Source organism: Tachysurus fulvidraco, chromosome 16 (genome assembly GCF_022655615.1).
Source record: "Tachysurus fulvidraco isolate hzauxx_2018 chromosome 16, HZAU_PFXX_2.0, whole genome shotgun sequence".
Taxonomy (NCBI): domain Eukaryota; kingdom Metazoa; phylum Chordata; class Actinopteri; order Siluriformes; family Bagridae; genus Tachysurus; species Tachysurus fulvidraco.
The window spans coordinates 11464717-11480064 of record NC_062533.1 but is presented as its reverse complement, the minus strand read 5'-3'; the positions used below and the strand labels follow the sequence as shown (position 1 = coordinate 11480064).

The 15348-nt window shown below is 37.8% G+C and overlaps 2 protein-coding genes across 2 annotated transcripts; one reads left to right on the top strand and one right to left on the bottom strand.

The window, feature by feature from the left end:
- The first annotated feature begins 2558 nt into the window (after nt 1–2558).
- hpcal1 (hippocalcin-like 1) lies at nt 2559–9283 on the top strand. The gene is made up of 4 exons (XM_027166275.2): nt 2559–2827; nt 6011–6459; nt 7019–7124; nt 8151–9283. The coding sequence occupies exons 2-4, from the start codon at nt 6082–6084 to the stop codon at nt 8240–8242; spliced, it is 576 nt and encodes a 191-aa protein (XP_027022076.1). The 5' UTR covers nt 2559–2827; nt 6011–6081; the 3' UTR covers nt 8243–9283.
- Nucleotides 9279–14688, bottom strand: pdia6 (protein disulfide isomerase family A, member 6). The gene is made up of 13 exons (XM_027166274.2): nt 14532–14688; nt 13164–13308; nt 12913–12970; nt 12629–12755; nt 12017–12123; nt 11801–11937; nt 11533–11647; nt 11297–11437; nt 11072–11156; nt 10893–10965; nt 10589–10747; nt 10397–10493; nt 9279–10098 (listed from the first exon to the last, which is right to left on the bottom strand). The coding sequence occupies exons 1-13, from the start codon at nt 14545–14547 to the stop codon at nt 10030–10032; spliced, it is 1329 nt and encodes a 442-aa protein (XP_027022075.1). The 5' UTR covers nt 14548–14688; the 3' UTR covers nt 9279–10029.
- Nucleotides 14689–15348: the final 660 nt, after the last annotated feature.

The following is a 15348-nucleotide window of genomic DNA, read 5'->3' as shown; positions in this document are numbered from 1 at the left end:
TATTTTTAGGGGGTTGAGTTTTCTCAGACACAGTTGAGATATACAATGTGCTTATGTAACTGATAGAAATGTATTTGTTTTTGCATTTTAACCTATTCTTCTTAACCTTCAATATTACCGTAGACAAACAAACCTTGCAATAAAATACACATGCTAATAGATAACTTGATTCACTTGCATGAGCAGGAGAGGAGGGTGAATGTCAATGTGTTGGAAATCACTTGTGTATAATACACAACAGCGACACTGATGCATGGCTAAAACTGCTTCGAAGTTCCAGGCTCCAGGGTTTGATCTTGTTCTTGGCTCACTGTATAAACTAGCAAATATGGCTGGGATACAGCATTGTGTAAGAGTGGATAAGAGTTAATTGTGTAACACAGAATAGCATGTTATATGTCTTTTTGCGTGTGTGTCTTACCTGTTATCCTCTATCACAGTGGTGTTTAGTTTACTGCATGTGACCTGTTGCTTCAGTGTGCTCTAACAAATCCAGCACCTGAGAAAAATACGCCCCCTAGTGGAGGTTTCATGACTGGTCAATATATAAACCAGATCGGAATAACAAGGGCCCTAGTCCCAGTATGTAATATGTTAGATTTTCACATGACCTAGCTTTTTCAAATCCAATCTCACACCTCAGTTAACCCAAATGTCACTTAAAGATTTGTTTACCCCATATGCATTTTCTCCATGAACAGTTTTTAATTAAAGTAATATAAAAATGGAATAAACAACGCTTTTTCATTTTGCTAAATTAGGATTAAAATCTTAGGATTAGGCTCTAAAGACAAGCTTTTATAACTGTCATAACTTCTGTTTTATATAACAGGAGCATAACTTACATGTATTATCTGTTATTGAGGGTTTGGATATCTTTTTTTTTTCTCTCTGCCACTATTGCTACTCCTAAACCACTTATAACTTCTGTTGCCACTTGAAATAATAGTAGTAGTGACAATAAATATAGCTTCAAGTGACAATTAAGGGGCCATATACATTTTGGCCCCACCCTTTAGCAACCGATAAATACAAGAAGCCACTGCAACTATCAGTACTTGTTGCCAAGGATATAAACAAGTTTTGTTTGGGATATTCTCAGTGCTGTGATCCAAATGTCATGAGGGATTGTACAAAATTTGTAGAAGTGGGAAATAAACCCAACAAATCTTTATAAAACAAAAGGGCAGAAAATCCAATAAAGCATAAATTATCATGGTAAACGTGAACTTGGCATGACCCAAATCAGAGGACCACCAAAAGTGTTGTGTGTGTCCTGTGTCACTGTGCTGAATTACATACAATGTATACATTGCCTTCTATGGGCTGTCATGAACTATATGTCTCTGGTGTTATTAGTCTATGTCAAAATTTCCATTGCTGTAAAGTTTCAGTGTAAATGTCTGGGATCATTTAACAATGTGTTCTGGAGGATATATTTTATATGCTTATAACCACTCTCTCTGTCTGTCTCGCTCTCTCATTGTCTGTCTGTCTCTGTTCCACTTTCTCTCTCTCTGTCTGTCTGTCTGTCTCTCTCTCTCACTGTCTGTCTGTCTGTGTCTCTCTCTCACTGTCTGTCTGTCTTTGTCTCTCTCTCTCTCACTGTCTGTCTGTCTCTCTGATGATCAACCAAGCAACTGTTTGTTTTCAAACCAAAGTTTTGAATTAATTTCTTTCATATATAGAAATGCTGTAAAGTTTCAGTGTAAGTGCCTGGGGTCATTTAACAATGTGTTCTAAGGATATATTTTATCTCTCTCTCTCACTGTCTCTCTCTTTGTCAGTCTCTCTCTCACTCTCTCTCTCTCTGTCAGTCTCTCTCTCCCTCTCACTTGCTCTCTCTGTGTGTGTGTGTGTGTGTGTGTCTCTCTCTCACACACTCTCTCTCGCTCCCTCTGTCTGTCTATCTCTCTCACACACACACTCTCTCTCTGTCTGTCTCTCCCTCACTTGCTCTCTCTCTCTCTCTCTCTCTCTCACTCTGTCTGTCTGTCTCTCTCACACACGCACTCTCTCTCTCTCTCTCTCTCTCTCTCTCTGATAATCTACCAAACTGTTTGTTCACACCAAGGTTTTGAATTAATTTGTTTAATTTATTTAGAAACTTTATCTAGAGCTTTTTGTTCTAATATCAACATCCGATACACTATTAAACTGTTACTACGTCTATTTAATACTAAGACACCGTCTTCATCTCATTTTACTTGTTTAAGGACAGTGTATTATTACGATAAAAACGCCTTTTTTCTTGCCGTTGAGTCAGAAAGGTTCTTTTTCCATAGTGCGTTGTTGCCACAGCTGCCTTTTCCGACGCGGAGCGTATTTGGACTAAACCACATAAGATCATAGGATGTTATCTCAAAAAACGCTGTTGAAGACTTGCTTTGAAGACTTTGATTGTGGGAACATGTTTTAGTATTCCACTATAAAAAGTATAATGAAATCCTTTAGTCGAAAAAAGATGATTTTACGAAAGTAAAATAGGCAAGAATAATCAACCGTCTTAAAGTGTCCCCCCTACAAACAGTTGTGGTCTCGTCCAGAGCAGGCAGGTCCAGGGTATCGGATCTCCCAGTAGCAGAAATGATGAGAAGGTTTCAAATGTTAGCTTAATAAACGATGGAGCCTGTTTTATTCAGGGTAAACGGTAAAAAAAAAAACTGCCGTGCTATGAAATAATGTATTCTACAAGCTGTACGACAATGGAAACACTTGGAAATATACTTTAAAAGTCGTGTATCTATAAGCAAACTCATATTTTTCTCCGTTACCAAGGAAACACTTCTCCAACCGGAAGAGACCTTAGTCTTTAGGCTACTTGAAGGTAAGTTTAAGTCCATACTGGATAATACAAAATAAGCTGGGATTCGACACGTTTTAATTCGACCACCTGCTTTCCAATTGTTTGTTATTCACACAAAGGCAAACTTCTTGCTGAATAGTTGTTTTGCAGAGCATATTTTATTTTGTGTTTATTTACATCCATCAACAGTTTACAGTAGTGATCTGTGACAGTAAATGTGACCCACCTGTGTTTATCTTTTAAATATCAGGTACATGGAGATAATAGATGTGATATAAAGACCATTCTAAGTGATTTAGTAAGTGTGAAAGGAAAATGTCTCGTGTAAATGTCACTGATTGAGTCACAACCGATTTCAGGTCTGTGTGACAGAAGTGCTATTGAAGAATGGGCATGAATTACAAACCATTCAAACATTACTGGAGATATTAGTTGTCATTTTTGTCAGATCAGGATTTATACATACTACAGCTGGAGTGAGGTTTTTATTTTTCTATTTAGCCCACTTGGGAGTAAGAGACAGACATCATATCATGCCCGTGTGTGATCTGAGTTTGATCTGGTGGCATACAACCAGACATTAAGTGTTTCAGTTAGTAAGAAAGCATTGACCTTTTGATGAAAAGAAGTTGAGAGAGAGAGAGAGAGAGAGAGAGAGAGAGAGAGAGAGAGAGAGAAACCTACCCGGACGTATCTGATGATTTAACACACAAGGTGTTAGTTTAGGCTCAGCTTCTGCTCCAGTGAAGCAGGAGAAAGTCATCAGATTTGTGAACACCAGTCAGGATAGATTTCGGTTACCCAGCTTTCAAGCACAGGGAGTTAACGAGGCTTACACAAACACAAAGAGGTTAATGGGTTCGATTATTTATGCATGATGGACCAGAGTTGACTCCCTACTACTCTACAACCACCAGGAGAATTGTACCAAGACAGCTAATGTCAACAAACCCACACATGTTAAAGTGTACTGCGAGGAACTCTATTATATCATATAAAGAGCTAAGAAATACATATTAAATATATACTAATTATAATAGTGAGAAGACAGTGCTGAGCTTTGTTTATGTTTCTCAGTCTTGATTTTTGTGCAGAAGTCCTGCTGGGAATTTGGTGTCGCACGACGGTGCAAACTTGTGGCTAAGTACAAAAGAACATTCTGGTTTAGTCAGAACAGCATGGGTGAAGTTGAGGTGGCGAGCAGTTATGGCTTGGAGAGAAACAATCTTCAATAAACAGCTCCACACAATTTACATTCAACACCTGATTACCATCCCAATGTATGCTGGATCATTGTAACACCTCTGCTAATGGCATAATGTTTTCTGGAAGATTGTGTTTTAATATTGTAAATATTTATTCGTTATATTTTGAGTAAATGAGAATGGGTTCAGAATATTAATTTCAGAAACATGCATGAACAAGCAAGGAACAGACCCTGATATGGTGAGAAAGTCAAATCATTAATGGTGGTCAGTTTGGTCTGAATTCCAACTTGTTATTTGCTGCTCAATAAACCCTGCCAGTATAAAACTTTCACTATGCACAGCATTTTCCCAAAAGTAGGCTTTCTCTTTTTGTGATTATCATTTGTGATTATCATACACAAATTAAGCAAATTCTACATTTAACAAAGAATTCTTTTTGACTTTCCTCACTCAGGTTGACAAAGATTTTGTTTTTGATATCTTTGGATACAAAACACTTGTTATTTGAACTAAAAGAAGAGCCTGTACGACTAGTCTTCTTGCATGCAGCGTATCTTTTTCCATGCCACTGCATTTCGTTCTGCAGACTGGAAAGTTGTGCGTTTTATAGTGGCTTGGCAAGCATTTGAAGGAAAGTAGGAGTGAGTAAATCACAACTACGCCCATGGTTATGTCTGCAAGGAGCGGAGCAGCAGTGACCGGTGACTCAGATCATAGGATCAGACTGAGAGAAACAACTTCCTACTGAAGAGGCGGACACTGAAAAATACGAGTCTGTGCAAAACCTCCCATCTTTAAGCATAAGATACAAAGGCAAACTCACCAAATATAATGAAGTGTATAAAGGCACATTTTAACTGTTACAGACATTTCCGTTTCAAGTTAAGATAGCAAATATGCACAATGTGAAATAAAAAAAAATAGAAAAAATGCTGGTTGCTCCAAAGATTGGCTGTGCATCAAGATTGAAAAATGGGCAAAAAAGTAAGTTTTAGACACAAGTGGTGACACCCTGCCATTTCTTTTTTAAGCATCTTTAGCATTAAGCTGTTGTAGGTTTAAGTGGGAAGCGTATGGTATAGCCTACCATTACATTTAGTCTTGCCCAGTCACTTCACCTATATAGACTAAAATAAAGTGTTTTTATATAGGCATGTTATTTGAGCATTTTAATCCCACTTTCTAGAAAACGTGAACAAACTTAAATTGAAGTGTACATAAAAATCACGCAGATCATATTGATTGCTTTCACAGCTGGAGATTTGGAGCTGCATGTTAGACTATAGAAAAAAGCTGGTAGGTTCAGATCACAGCTGTTCAACAGTCAGCAGCTCTCTAATGTGGCATATAGCACATTCTTACTGATGCTAAAAGATCAAAGAAGCATTAGATAGAGAATTTATCAGAGAATTTAATTTTACACACCCTTAACTTTGGAGAAAATGGCTCATCGTGTGTTAAAGCCATCTAAAAGTATGTGTAGAATTTAGGATGGAGATGTAGAGAGTGTGGAGAATGCAGAAGGTGTAAAACACACACACATACACACACATGCATATTCATAGAAATTGTTCTGGCTATGAATGCATTACTGTAATTTACTGCTGTAACACTCCACTGCAACAGTTATTCCTAAAGTCAGGAGTGTAATCTCCTTTGTAGTATCTGGCTTGTAACTCACACCGTCTTGGCAGATTCTTAGGTTATCTACTGCCAGTCATGACCTTTTGTAAGCATCTCACAGATGGCCATTAGCTCCCCACCCTCACCACACCAGCAACGAGAAATCAATACATTTTCACCATAATAGGCCATTAAATGGTATCCATGGATACTAGACTAATTTCTCTCATCTCAGTACATGTAATATCTTTCTCTATCTGGTCAAATCCTCACCTGAGAAAAACAGAGTGTGTAATGGAAATATCAAAAAGGAAAATGTCTGAAAATGTTGAAATTGCTGATTATTTATTATGCATATTGTTATCATTTTTAGGGCGGGTGTGAGACCCCCAGACACAAGAGTGATCCAGCAGTGGGGTCCAGGTGTAGGAGTGCGTTATCACCATGGGGAAACAGAACAGCAAACTGCGTCCAGAGGTTCTGAATGATTTGCGGGAAAACACAGAATTCACAGACCATGAGTTGCAGGAGTGGTACCGTGGCTTCCTTAAAGATTGCCCCACTGGTCACTTAACTGTCGATGAGTTCAAGAAAATCTATGCCAATTTCTTTCCATATGGGGATGCCTCAAAATTTGCTGAACATGTATTTCGTACCTTTGACACCAACGGTGACGCAACTATTGATTTCCGAGAATTCATCATTGCACTGAGTGTGACATCTCGTGGAAGTCTGGAGCAGAAGCTTCGCTGGGCCTTCAGCATGTACGACCTGGACGGGAACGGATACATCAGCCGAGCCGAGATGCTGGAAATAGTGCAGGTGATAGGAAAGCACAAGCTCTGAAGACACTGCTTAGTTAACTATTAATTATTTTTTCTGTGGAGTTTTGTCAATTTTACCAAGAGACGCTTTAACACAGGACCTAAAGGGGTCTATAGGTCAAAGAAATCATCTTCAAAATGAAATTAATCTAAATTTGGGGCAGAAAAATCCACGTTTTCTGGAAAACCTTTTCCAAATCTTGCATTTTGTTTTATTTTAGTATTTGCAGTTCTGTATTTGCACTGTATTTGTAGGCTCCTGTTGCTAGAGCAGTTTGTTCCATATCAGTATTGGTTCACTTGAATGCTTGGTGATATAGTCACTTAAATAAACAGAACACATCAAGCTGCTGTTCCACAGGCCATATGGTTGTAGCAAAATATGGCAATTAAGTATAAGGGCTGTGTGTGCATTAACAAAAAAATAATGCTAACTATGATTATTATTTGTAATACAAGTATATTTATTGGTGATCAAAATAGCAGAAGGTTTTCAGAATGAGCGAGCAATTTAATTGTTGCATAATCAGTTGAGATTTGTTTTTCTATAAACACAGGCAATCTACAAAATGGTGTCCTCTGTAATGAAGATGCCGGAGGACGAGTCGACCCCAGAGAAACGCACTGACAAGATTTTTAGGCAAATGGACACAGACAATGATGGTAAAAAATATCATAAAATGAGTTGTATTTTTTCATGATGTAAATTTTGTACTGATAGCTACATGCAGAAGTGGATTATTGACAGGCATGTATTTTGTTTTGCACATACACACTTCAGCAAGCATTAAGTATCCCAGCTGTGGCACTGACATCTGGGAATCAGCTTAAAGTTCCAAGAGCCTTCAAGGACACAGCTGGCAGCGTTCTCACTGGGAGGAGAAAATAAGGCCCTGAAATATTATGTAACCTCGGAGGCATCTGTAAATTCAGTGCTTAGTGCCTTCCAGCTAGAAAATAAATGACTGTGTGCTTGTCTAATTATACTGAAGTAATTGACCAAAAAAACAAATAAGACCAGCGAAGACTACTTGGGTAACACGGTTGTACAGTAAGAAACACTGCCACCTCACAGTTCAATTGTCCCTGTGTCAATTCTACGATGAAGTCTTTTTAGACTTGGGCTCCTTCATGATTCTTCACTTTCCTGCTACTTTTGACCACTTTAAATTCCACAGTGTGCATGGTGCCATGTGATAGTCTGGTGTCCAGCTAGCCAGCAATTTATTCCAACATTCATACTCATTGCTCCTAGGCTCCAGACCCACCAGCACACTTATCAGGATAAAGCGCTTACTGGAGAACAATGAATGAACACTGCTATTGAAGTGATGTGGTCTCTCTATCAGTTTCAGATCTAGTTTCAGTAACTGCATCTATTGCTTTATTGGCTAAATCAATACAAATTCAACAAATGTCGGCCAAGTGCTGTATAAGACCACAACATCAAAGCCTAATCATTTAAACACAAGTCAGTTACATCAGCAGTAGAAGCAAGATTGTTAACTTTTCTGTTCACCATGAAGCATCAGTTCTATTGTCCTTTCCCTAAATCTTTTTATTGGCTGCCTATGTTTTGTGTATGTATTGTAAAATAACATTTTACTAGTATTTGCCTTAGTGCACACATAAGTGTGGAAATATCCCTAGGATATGGAATTACTGACCATTTCCTCTTTAATATTACAGGAAGGCTTTCCCTGGAGGAATTCATCAAAGGTGCCAAGAGTGATCCCTCCATTGTACGACTGCTTCAGTCTGATCAGAGCACACCTCACTAGACGTAAAAGCAGCAGAAAAGGCATGTCACTTCCACAGAAAAGCATGTCACATTCACACTTAGACAGGAGGATCAGTGAGTTGCTCTTCAAGGCACGAACTGCATTTGAGTAACAAATTGGCTTCATATATGTGATGTTAGTCGCAAAATCTGCTCAGTTTTTGACTCCGATGCATTCACAGATTTAGTCCAACCTAATATCATTTAGTCCAGTCCTAATACCTTTTGTTAATGTTACGGGTAATTGAGGATCATTTTATTCGGCTGGTGTCAAATCATTTCCTAAAATAACTCATTCTGTTTAATGTGCTGTATATCAGACAGTCAAGACAACCAGTTAATTCATATATTACCATAAACAGACAATTCTGTGGCAAAAGCATTGGCTATTTTTGATGTTCAAAATGTTGTTGAAATATTGGTGTTGACTTTAGATGAACTAGTCTGAATATGCCACAGCTGTGAGAAGCCACCCATTTTTCTTTTTTTTTTAAACTCTATATGCAACACACAGATAAGTAACACTTATCTAAAGTAGTAAGTTAAAGCTCAGTCCAAAAATCCTATCACAAGTGTGAAGTTCATTTGGTTCTGCAAACTTGATTATGTCCATTTATGGAAATGGTAAAAGTATATAATTCAGTGTTTATTCTTAAATTGAATTTGTTTGAAACTCGGTTTTAGTCTGCAGACGATTAATCGTTGCCAGAGTATGAAATTTAATAGTTTAGACTTCTGCCACTAAGCTATGCTTCATTAAGTGTGATTTGCCAAAACTAGTATTTATGTTGATTGCACCAGATTTCTTTGTTCATTAACATAGTTGTCTGCATAGTAAACAAGGCATGTGCATTTGAGCAAAAAGCTATATTGCTGTATCTCAGTTTAGTCAACTATAGATATGTATGTGAGCTGCTTTCCAGCTGAATGCTGTATTTGTATGAATTATGTATCGAGAACTCATGCAACCAACCCATAAGACAGTAAATAATCTTTGAGATACGTAAATAAAACCTATCTAGAATAAAATGCAGTCATTTTATCGGTGTTCCTTTTTATTTTCATAACAAAAACATTAAACACACTTGTGTAAGAAAAATCTACACAGTTCCAACTTTACTCCCTGCCCAGAACAATTACAGTGGAAAGCAGATGTACTGACTCACTTCCTTCTCTCCTTTCTAAAAAAAAAAAAAAAAGAAAAAAGAAAAAAAGTATCACATTAAAGGGGAAAATGAATAGAACGTTCAACAGGGGAAAACAGCAGGTTAAAATCAGCACAAAGTATATAAAGCACTCATGACTGCATCCGGTAGCCCAGAGTAGTTTCATGTCCTCAGTGAATGTCCTGTCAGCTACTTGCCCCATTAATTACTAAAGACTGTCCTGTTTTTAGTCTGTTCACTGAGGAATGGACGTCACTGGATAACCACAGGACGGGAGAGGAATTTGTTGGGGAGAGTACAGTGCGAACGAACCTTATTTTGAACATATGTACGGTAGGTACAACTGGACAGTGAAAGGTGAAGTGACGAACATTGTTATCGGCACACAAAACACTTAACCAATCAAACAGTTGGAGGCCTGTCAGGCAAAGCTAAAGCAACCATTATTTTAAATCCTGATTCTACCTCATTTCAAACAATTGGAGAGAAGTTAAAAAAGTGAGACATTTCTGTTTTAAGAGTGTTCAGTAACTTAATGTCCCAGTTTTCCCCTCATCCATGGGAGAGGAGAGGCAGCTCATAGACAGGCTCAAACTGGATAAGCCTTGCACAGCCTATGAACTCATAATTCGTCCTTCTCCAGGTCATCCAGATCCACATCACTCAAGTCAATGTCATCCTCCACAGGAAGCTGAAGGAATGGAAAAAAAAGAAAAGAAAAATATTTAATAAAATTTTAAAGTTTGATATGTCTCATGCTAAACTCTACAAAAAAGGGCCATAACAATGGTCAGTGTCGATAGAAATAACACCTTTATATTGCAAATACATAAAATTATACCTTTAATCTGGTTACACAAATGCGTTTCTGAAAATATTCCTCTCCACCTCAATTGGTGTTGCAGAAGAAAATAGCTTTGCCACTTACAGACACTTATTAATATGAAGCACTGCTTTAAATACAGAAATAAATAAATAAAAAAACTTACGACTCCATCCTTTCCATCCCAGGCTTCTACAGTGTGGATCTTGGGTAAAGCTCCACCTGTTATTGTGGCTGTGGAGCCACGCCCAACAGAGAGATCCCTATAGCGAAGAAGAAGACAGAAAATGTACAAGTGCCACAATAAGACTCAGTGAAATACGTGTTTAGATGTGAGAACAGAAGGGAAAATCATTACCTTAAGAACTCATGGATTCCAGTCTCACTGAATGAGCCTTTAAGAAGAGCAAACTTCATCTTGCGTGCATTAATAGCTGCCAGGGCTGGGTAGCCGAAACCACCAATCCCCAAAGAGGCCTCAAGTTCCATCTGAGCTCCAGATTCAGCCCACAGCCAGCTATAGAAGAAGTAAGGAGGTGGAGGTCATTTATACAGTGCTTTTAACAAACAGAATATTACAAAGGAAAAAAAAAAAAAACAATATGGGACTGAAACTTTGATCTAGCCCAAAATCTCTATGGAAATAGTCTGCAAGCACTGACCCCCACATCTTCTTCTTGTATTTCTCAGCCATCGTCATCATGACTTCCAGATAAGCATTTCTGCCTGCTGCACCTAAACACAAGAAACAATCATGCTAAATTAAGTTAGAAATATATACATAGCAGATCTGAATAAAAATATTTCTAGTAATAAGTGACTACAGACTCAGTACTCATACCTGTATCCAAAATATGAGGCAAAACACCAATAAGACAAAGCTGGTGGTCCTCACAAGTCTTCTTCAAAACATCTTCATTCAGAATCTAAGAAGGATAAAGCACAATTACATTCAACATGCACAATTAGGTCTCTTAAAATTTAAACAAAAGCACAGTTCAAGAAAGCAGTGCTAAATAAGCAGCTAGCTTAGCTTAAGGTAACGGGGGAAAAACCAAATACAGACCTCTAGTAGTTCTGGTGGAGGGGCATTGTCTGAGAAAAGGTCCAGGGCATGGGCAATGATGTCGGAGCGTGTGCGTCCACCCTGGTAGTCCTCTGGCTCCTCTCCTTTTTTAAAGATCTTAATGGTAGGGAATCCTCTGATCTACAAATGACAAATTAAGAACATCAGTAACCAAGAAAAAAAACATTTTGAAATACCAGAGTTTTTGTAGAACATGATTCCAGTATCAGACTCACTCCGTAGCGGCTTGCCAGACCCTGATGAACAGTAGCGTCTACAGCACCCAGCTTCACTCTACCATTGGTCTGCTCTTTGACCTGTGTAGCTGCAGCCGTCCACTCAGGCTCAAGACTGAAATGTTCAAATTACAAATTAAATAACCACAAGATAGAATGGATTTTTTTTGTGCAACACTATAAATCATATACATGCATTATTCGTTTCAGGCCACATGGCCTTAAAGAGCATTATTTAGGAACTTTATACAAATTTATGCAAACTTACTTTTTACAGTGTCCACACCATGGTGCAAAGAATTCCACCATCCACACATCACCGCTCTCCAAAACCATGCGGTCAAAGTTATCATCAGTCAGCTCCACCACATCTTTCTTGTTGCCACCACTGCTACCACCAGAACTCTAATATCAACATACAGAGCAAAATAAATAAAATGGGGGAAGGGGGGGGGGGTGTCCAGGGATTTGTGCACTTTATTACCTGTCTACTGTAGTCAGAACCTCCAGACTTTCCACTCAGTCTGTCTTTCACTAGAGATCGTGCTGCGTTCAGAGCAGCCTCAACAATCGCCTGACTGCTGCGTCCACCTATAAAGAGAGTTCAAATACACACCGCCCTTTAATGCCTAGTACACACATGAAAATGCCTGAGCAATAAATACAAGTTTGCACTTAATTATAAAGTGAATAATTTGTCTTATTAGAATAGTAAGAAAAAACTGTATAACAGTCATACAAAGCAGCAACAGACAAGACAATAATAGTTTGTTTTGTAAATCACACTGGACAAAAGTTTTACATTGGGATGCAGGACAACAGAATTACAGAATTTTTATTCCTGCAGAAACAAATGAAACCAAGTACGGAACAGTTAAATAAAGACTAACTTCCCCGAATCATGTAAAATGTTCTTAAACACCACTATTCCCATCTCTATAATGTATATAAAGATTGCTTTCCCTGTGCACTCACAATAATTACAGAATGTCTCCTTTACATTAATATTTCAAAACACTGATCCAAACATGTTCCGAAAATAACATCATAATATTGTGTACAGCATACAAAACCTAAACAATAATGCCATCTGCACCTTGGTAATCCTCAGGCTTATGTTTGCTAGCACCAAAGATCTTGATGGTGGGGAAACCACGAACTCCATATTGGCCTCCCAGTGACTTATGTTGGTCTGCATCAACAGCACCCACTTTAACAACACCCTGTTGGTTTACAGCATAGAGTTTACAAATGATTAATCTACCTTAATTAAATATGTGGCAAATGAGAAATCTTATTGAGGCGGTCCTTTACAGAACAGACCAAGATAAAAAATAAAAAAAAGCCAGGTAAAAGATGAGTAGTGCTAGAACACCTTACCTTCAAAGCTGTGGCTGCTTTCTTCCATTCTGGGACTAAGCTCTGACAGTGTCCACACCTTTTTCAACAAATAATCAGACCTTTAATATAGCACTTACTATGACAGTATCAACACATCCTTTTTTAAAAAGTTATTAAGGACAAACACCATTAAAGTGAATTCCCCATTGTGATCTATAGCAAACTCAAAAAATGAAGGACCAATAAAAAGAGATTGTGTAACTATATAAACATTGTCCTTGTTAACTCACCAGGGGGCGTAAAACTCCACAATCCACACACCATCACTCTGCAGAACTTCCCTGTTGAAGTTTGAAGGATTGAGTTCAATCACATCATCACTGGCAGAGTAGAATCCATGGACAGAGAGGATGGTCAAGGAGCACGCTAGCACACCTGAATGCATAAGCAGCCATTAGTTCACAAACTAAGGATGGAAGGTTGTGTGCGTGTTTTTTCCCCCTGAAACTTCTAAATGAATAAAAGTGGATGCAAGCTCAAGAAAGAAAAGCCTTAATGCAGTTCCAGAGCCAACCACCTCTAGGACCCTAGGTAGATGTGTTGGTCCCATACATCGTACCTGGAATGTAAGCTGCAGTTGCATGTAGTTGTCTCTGGTTATCTATATAAGACGCTGATCACCGTGTTGTGTACAATATGCAAAGTAGAGCTTATTATCGTTGACCAACATGTGTTGCTTTATTTTTATTTCCTTCTTTTTTCCCATTCAAAGTTTCATGCAAAATATTGACAGAATTCAAATATCACAATTTTCACAAGTTATACGTGTTTCCTTCAAGTTATACGTGTCTCCACACTCACATCTGTGCATCTAAAAAAAAGCATCTCAGGCCCTCAGAAATGGTTAGAATGATCAAATTCAGATCTGTCTTGAAAGTATATACAGTACAGTTGAATGCATTTACACTTGAATTTCACGTGCATGATAACTAATGAGATAACTCTAATGATCAGATTATCGTTATCATCTAATCATCAACTCAAAACCAGAGCAAGTTTACTGTAGCTGCCTATTCAGTAATGTACCAAACCTAACACAGTGAAGGATATACATGAAACTAAATAACGAGGACATTCATTTACAAAGCATCACTAAGATATTCTACTTTCGTTACTAATGTGAAAGATTCACCTACAAAACCTTTTACGTTTAATTCGACTCAACATTTCTATTGCCAAATGCTCCATTACGAGAAACTGACATTTCTGCCATCTGTTTACAGAAACATGAATATTTACACAGTGCATAGTTTCAGTAGTATAGCATCAGCTCTCTAGTCTCCGATTTACTGGATATATAACTGAAAAATCTCAATAAAATAAATCAGAATCATTTAACAGATATCATGTGAGATAGAAACAAAAAGGTGTCATATGTTGCACTCAAGAAATTATCACGTTAGCCAAAGAATCCCCCAATTAGCCATTTGCTAATTATCCCGATAGCTAATATAGCTAACCGGCTAATTAGCAAATAGCTAATTGTGAATTTTTTGGCTAACGTGATAATTATCACTGTTATAATCTTTAAGGTGCCACTTTTTAAATCCCGTCCACAAAATAAACCGAGCGCATTAAGTAAGTTAGACAGTCCTTACCTAACAAAGCTCGCATGGTTACTTTCACACCGCAGCTTTCAGCACAGACACATTTAAAGCCGCTCCACTAAAAGCTACAGAACCGCCGTGCACACGAGCATAAAGCACAAGCGCTAGCTTACCGTGGCCCGCGCTGATTGGCTCTCCGAAACCCAGACCCGATCACGTCCAATCAACTCCCGCCGTGTAGTTTTGAAAGGCGGAGAAGTACGGCGAGCAAAAGGGAACAAACCAAAATAATTTTTCTCTCTGTTTCTGTGTAATAATAAGCGATAACGAGTCACGTCACGCCTTTGAGACACGTGTCATATTTGACATTAATACGACCGTCAAGTCGTGTATAAAATACGTTTTCTGAAATAAATAAAAAAGTTGAGTTTTTTGTTACGAAAGAAAAAACCTAACGTTCTGTTACATGTTCCTGCGTTAGTGTGTTATATTAGATGTTTCTTCTGTATTTACATTTAAGGGCTTGGCATGAAACATGACCTACAGGAGATTGTAGTGTTTGTTTTACACAATAGCAAACTTATATTCAGTGTGGAGCAAGTAAATAATGTCTGAACGTGCAATTAAAGATAACTGAAAAAATAAATTAAAATACTATATGCATCTTTAGAATATTGTGTATATACAGTATATATGTGTGGAAAATTAAAAAACTTTAATTTAATTTGAAACTTTAATTAAAATTTTTAAAATAAAAAAATTAATGTAGGAATGGTTCATTTAAACTCTTGATGCTTTTTTTTAGATTTTCCTTTCCTTTTTTTTTTTTTTTTTTATTATTCGACCCCTGAAGGGAAAAGCCGAAAGA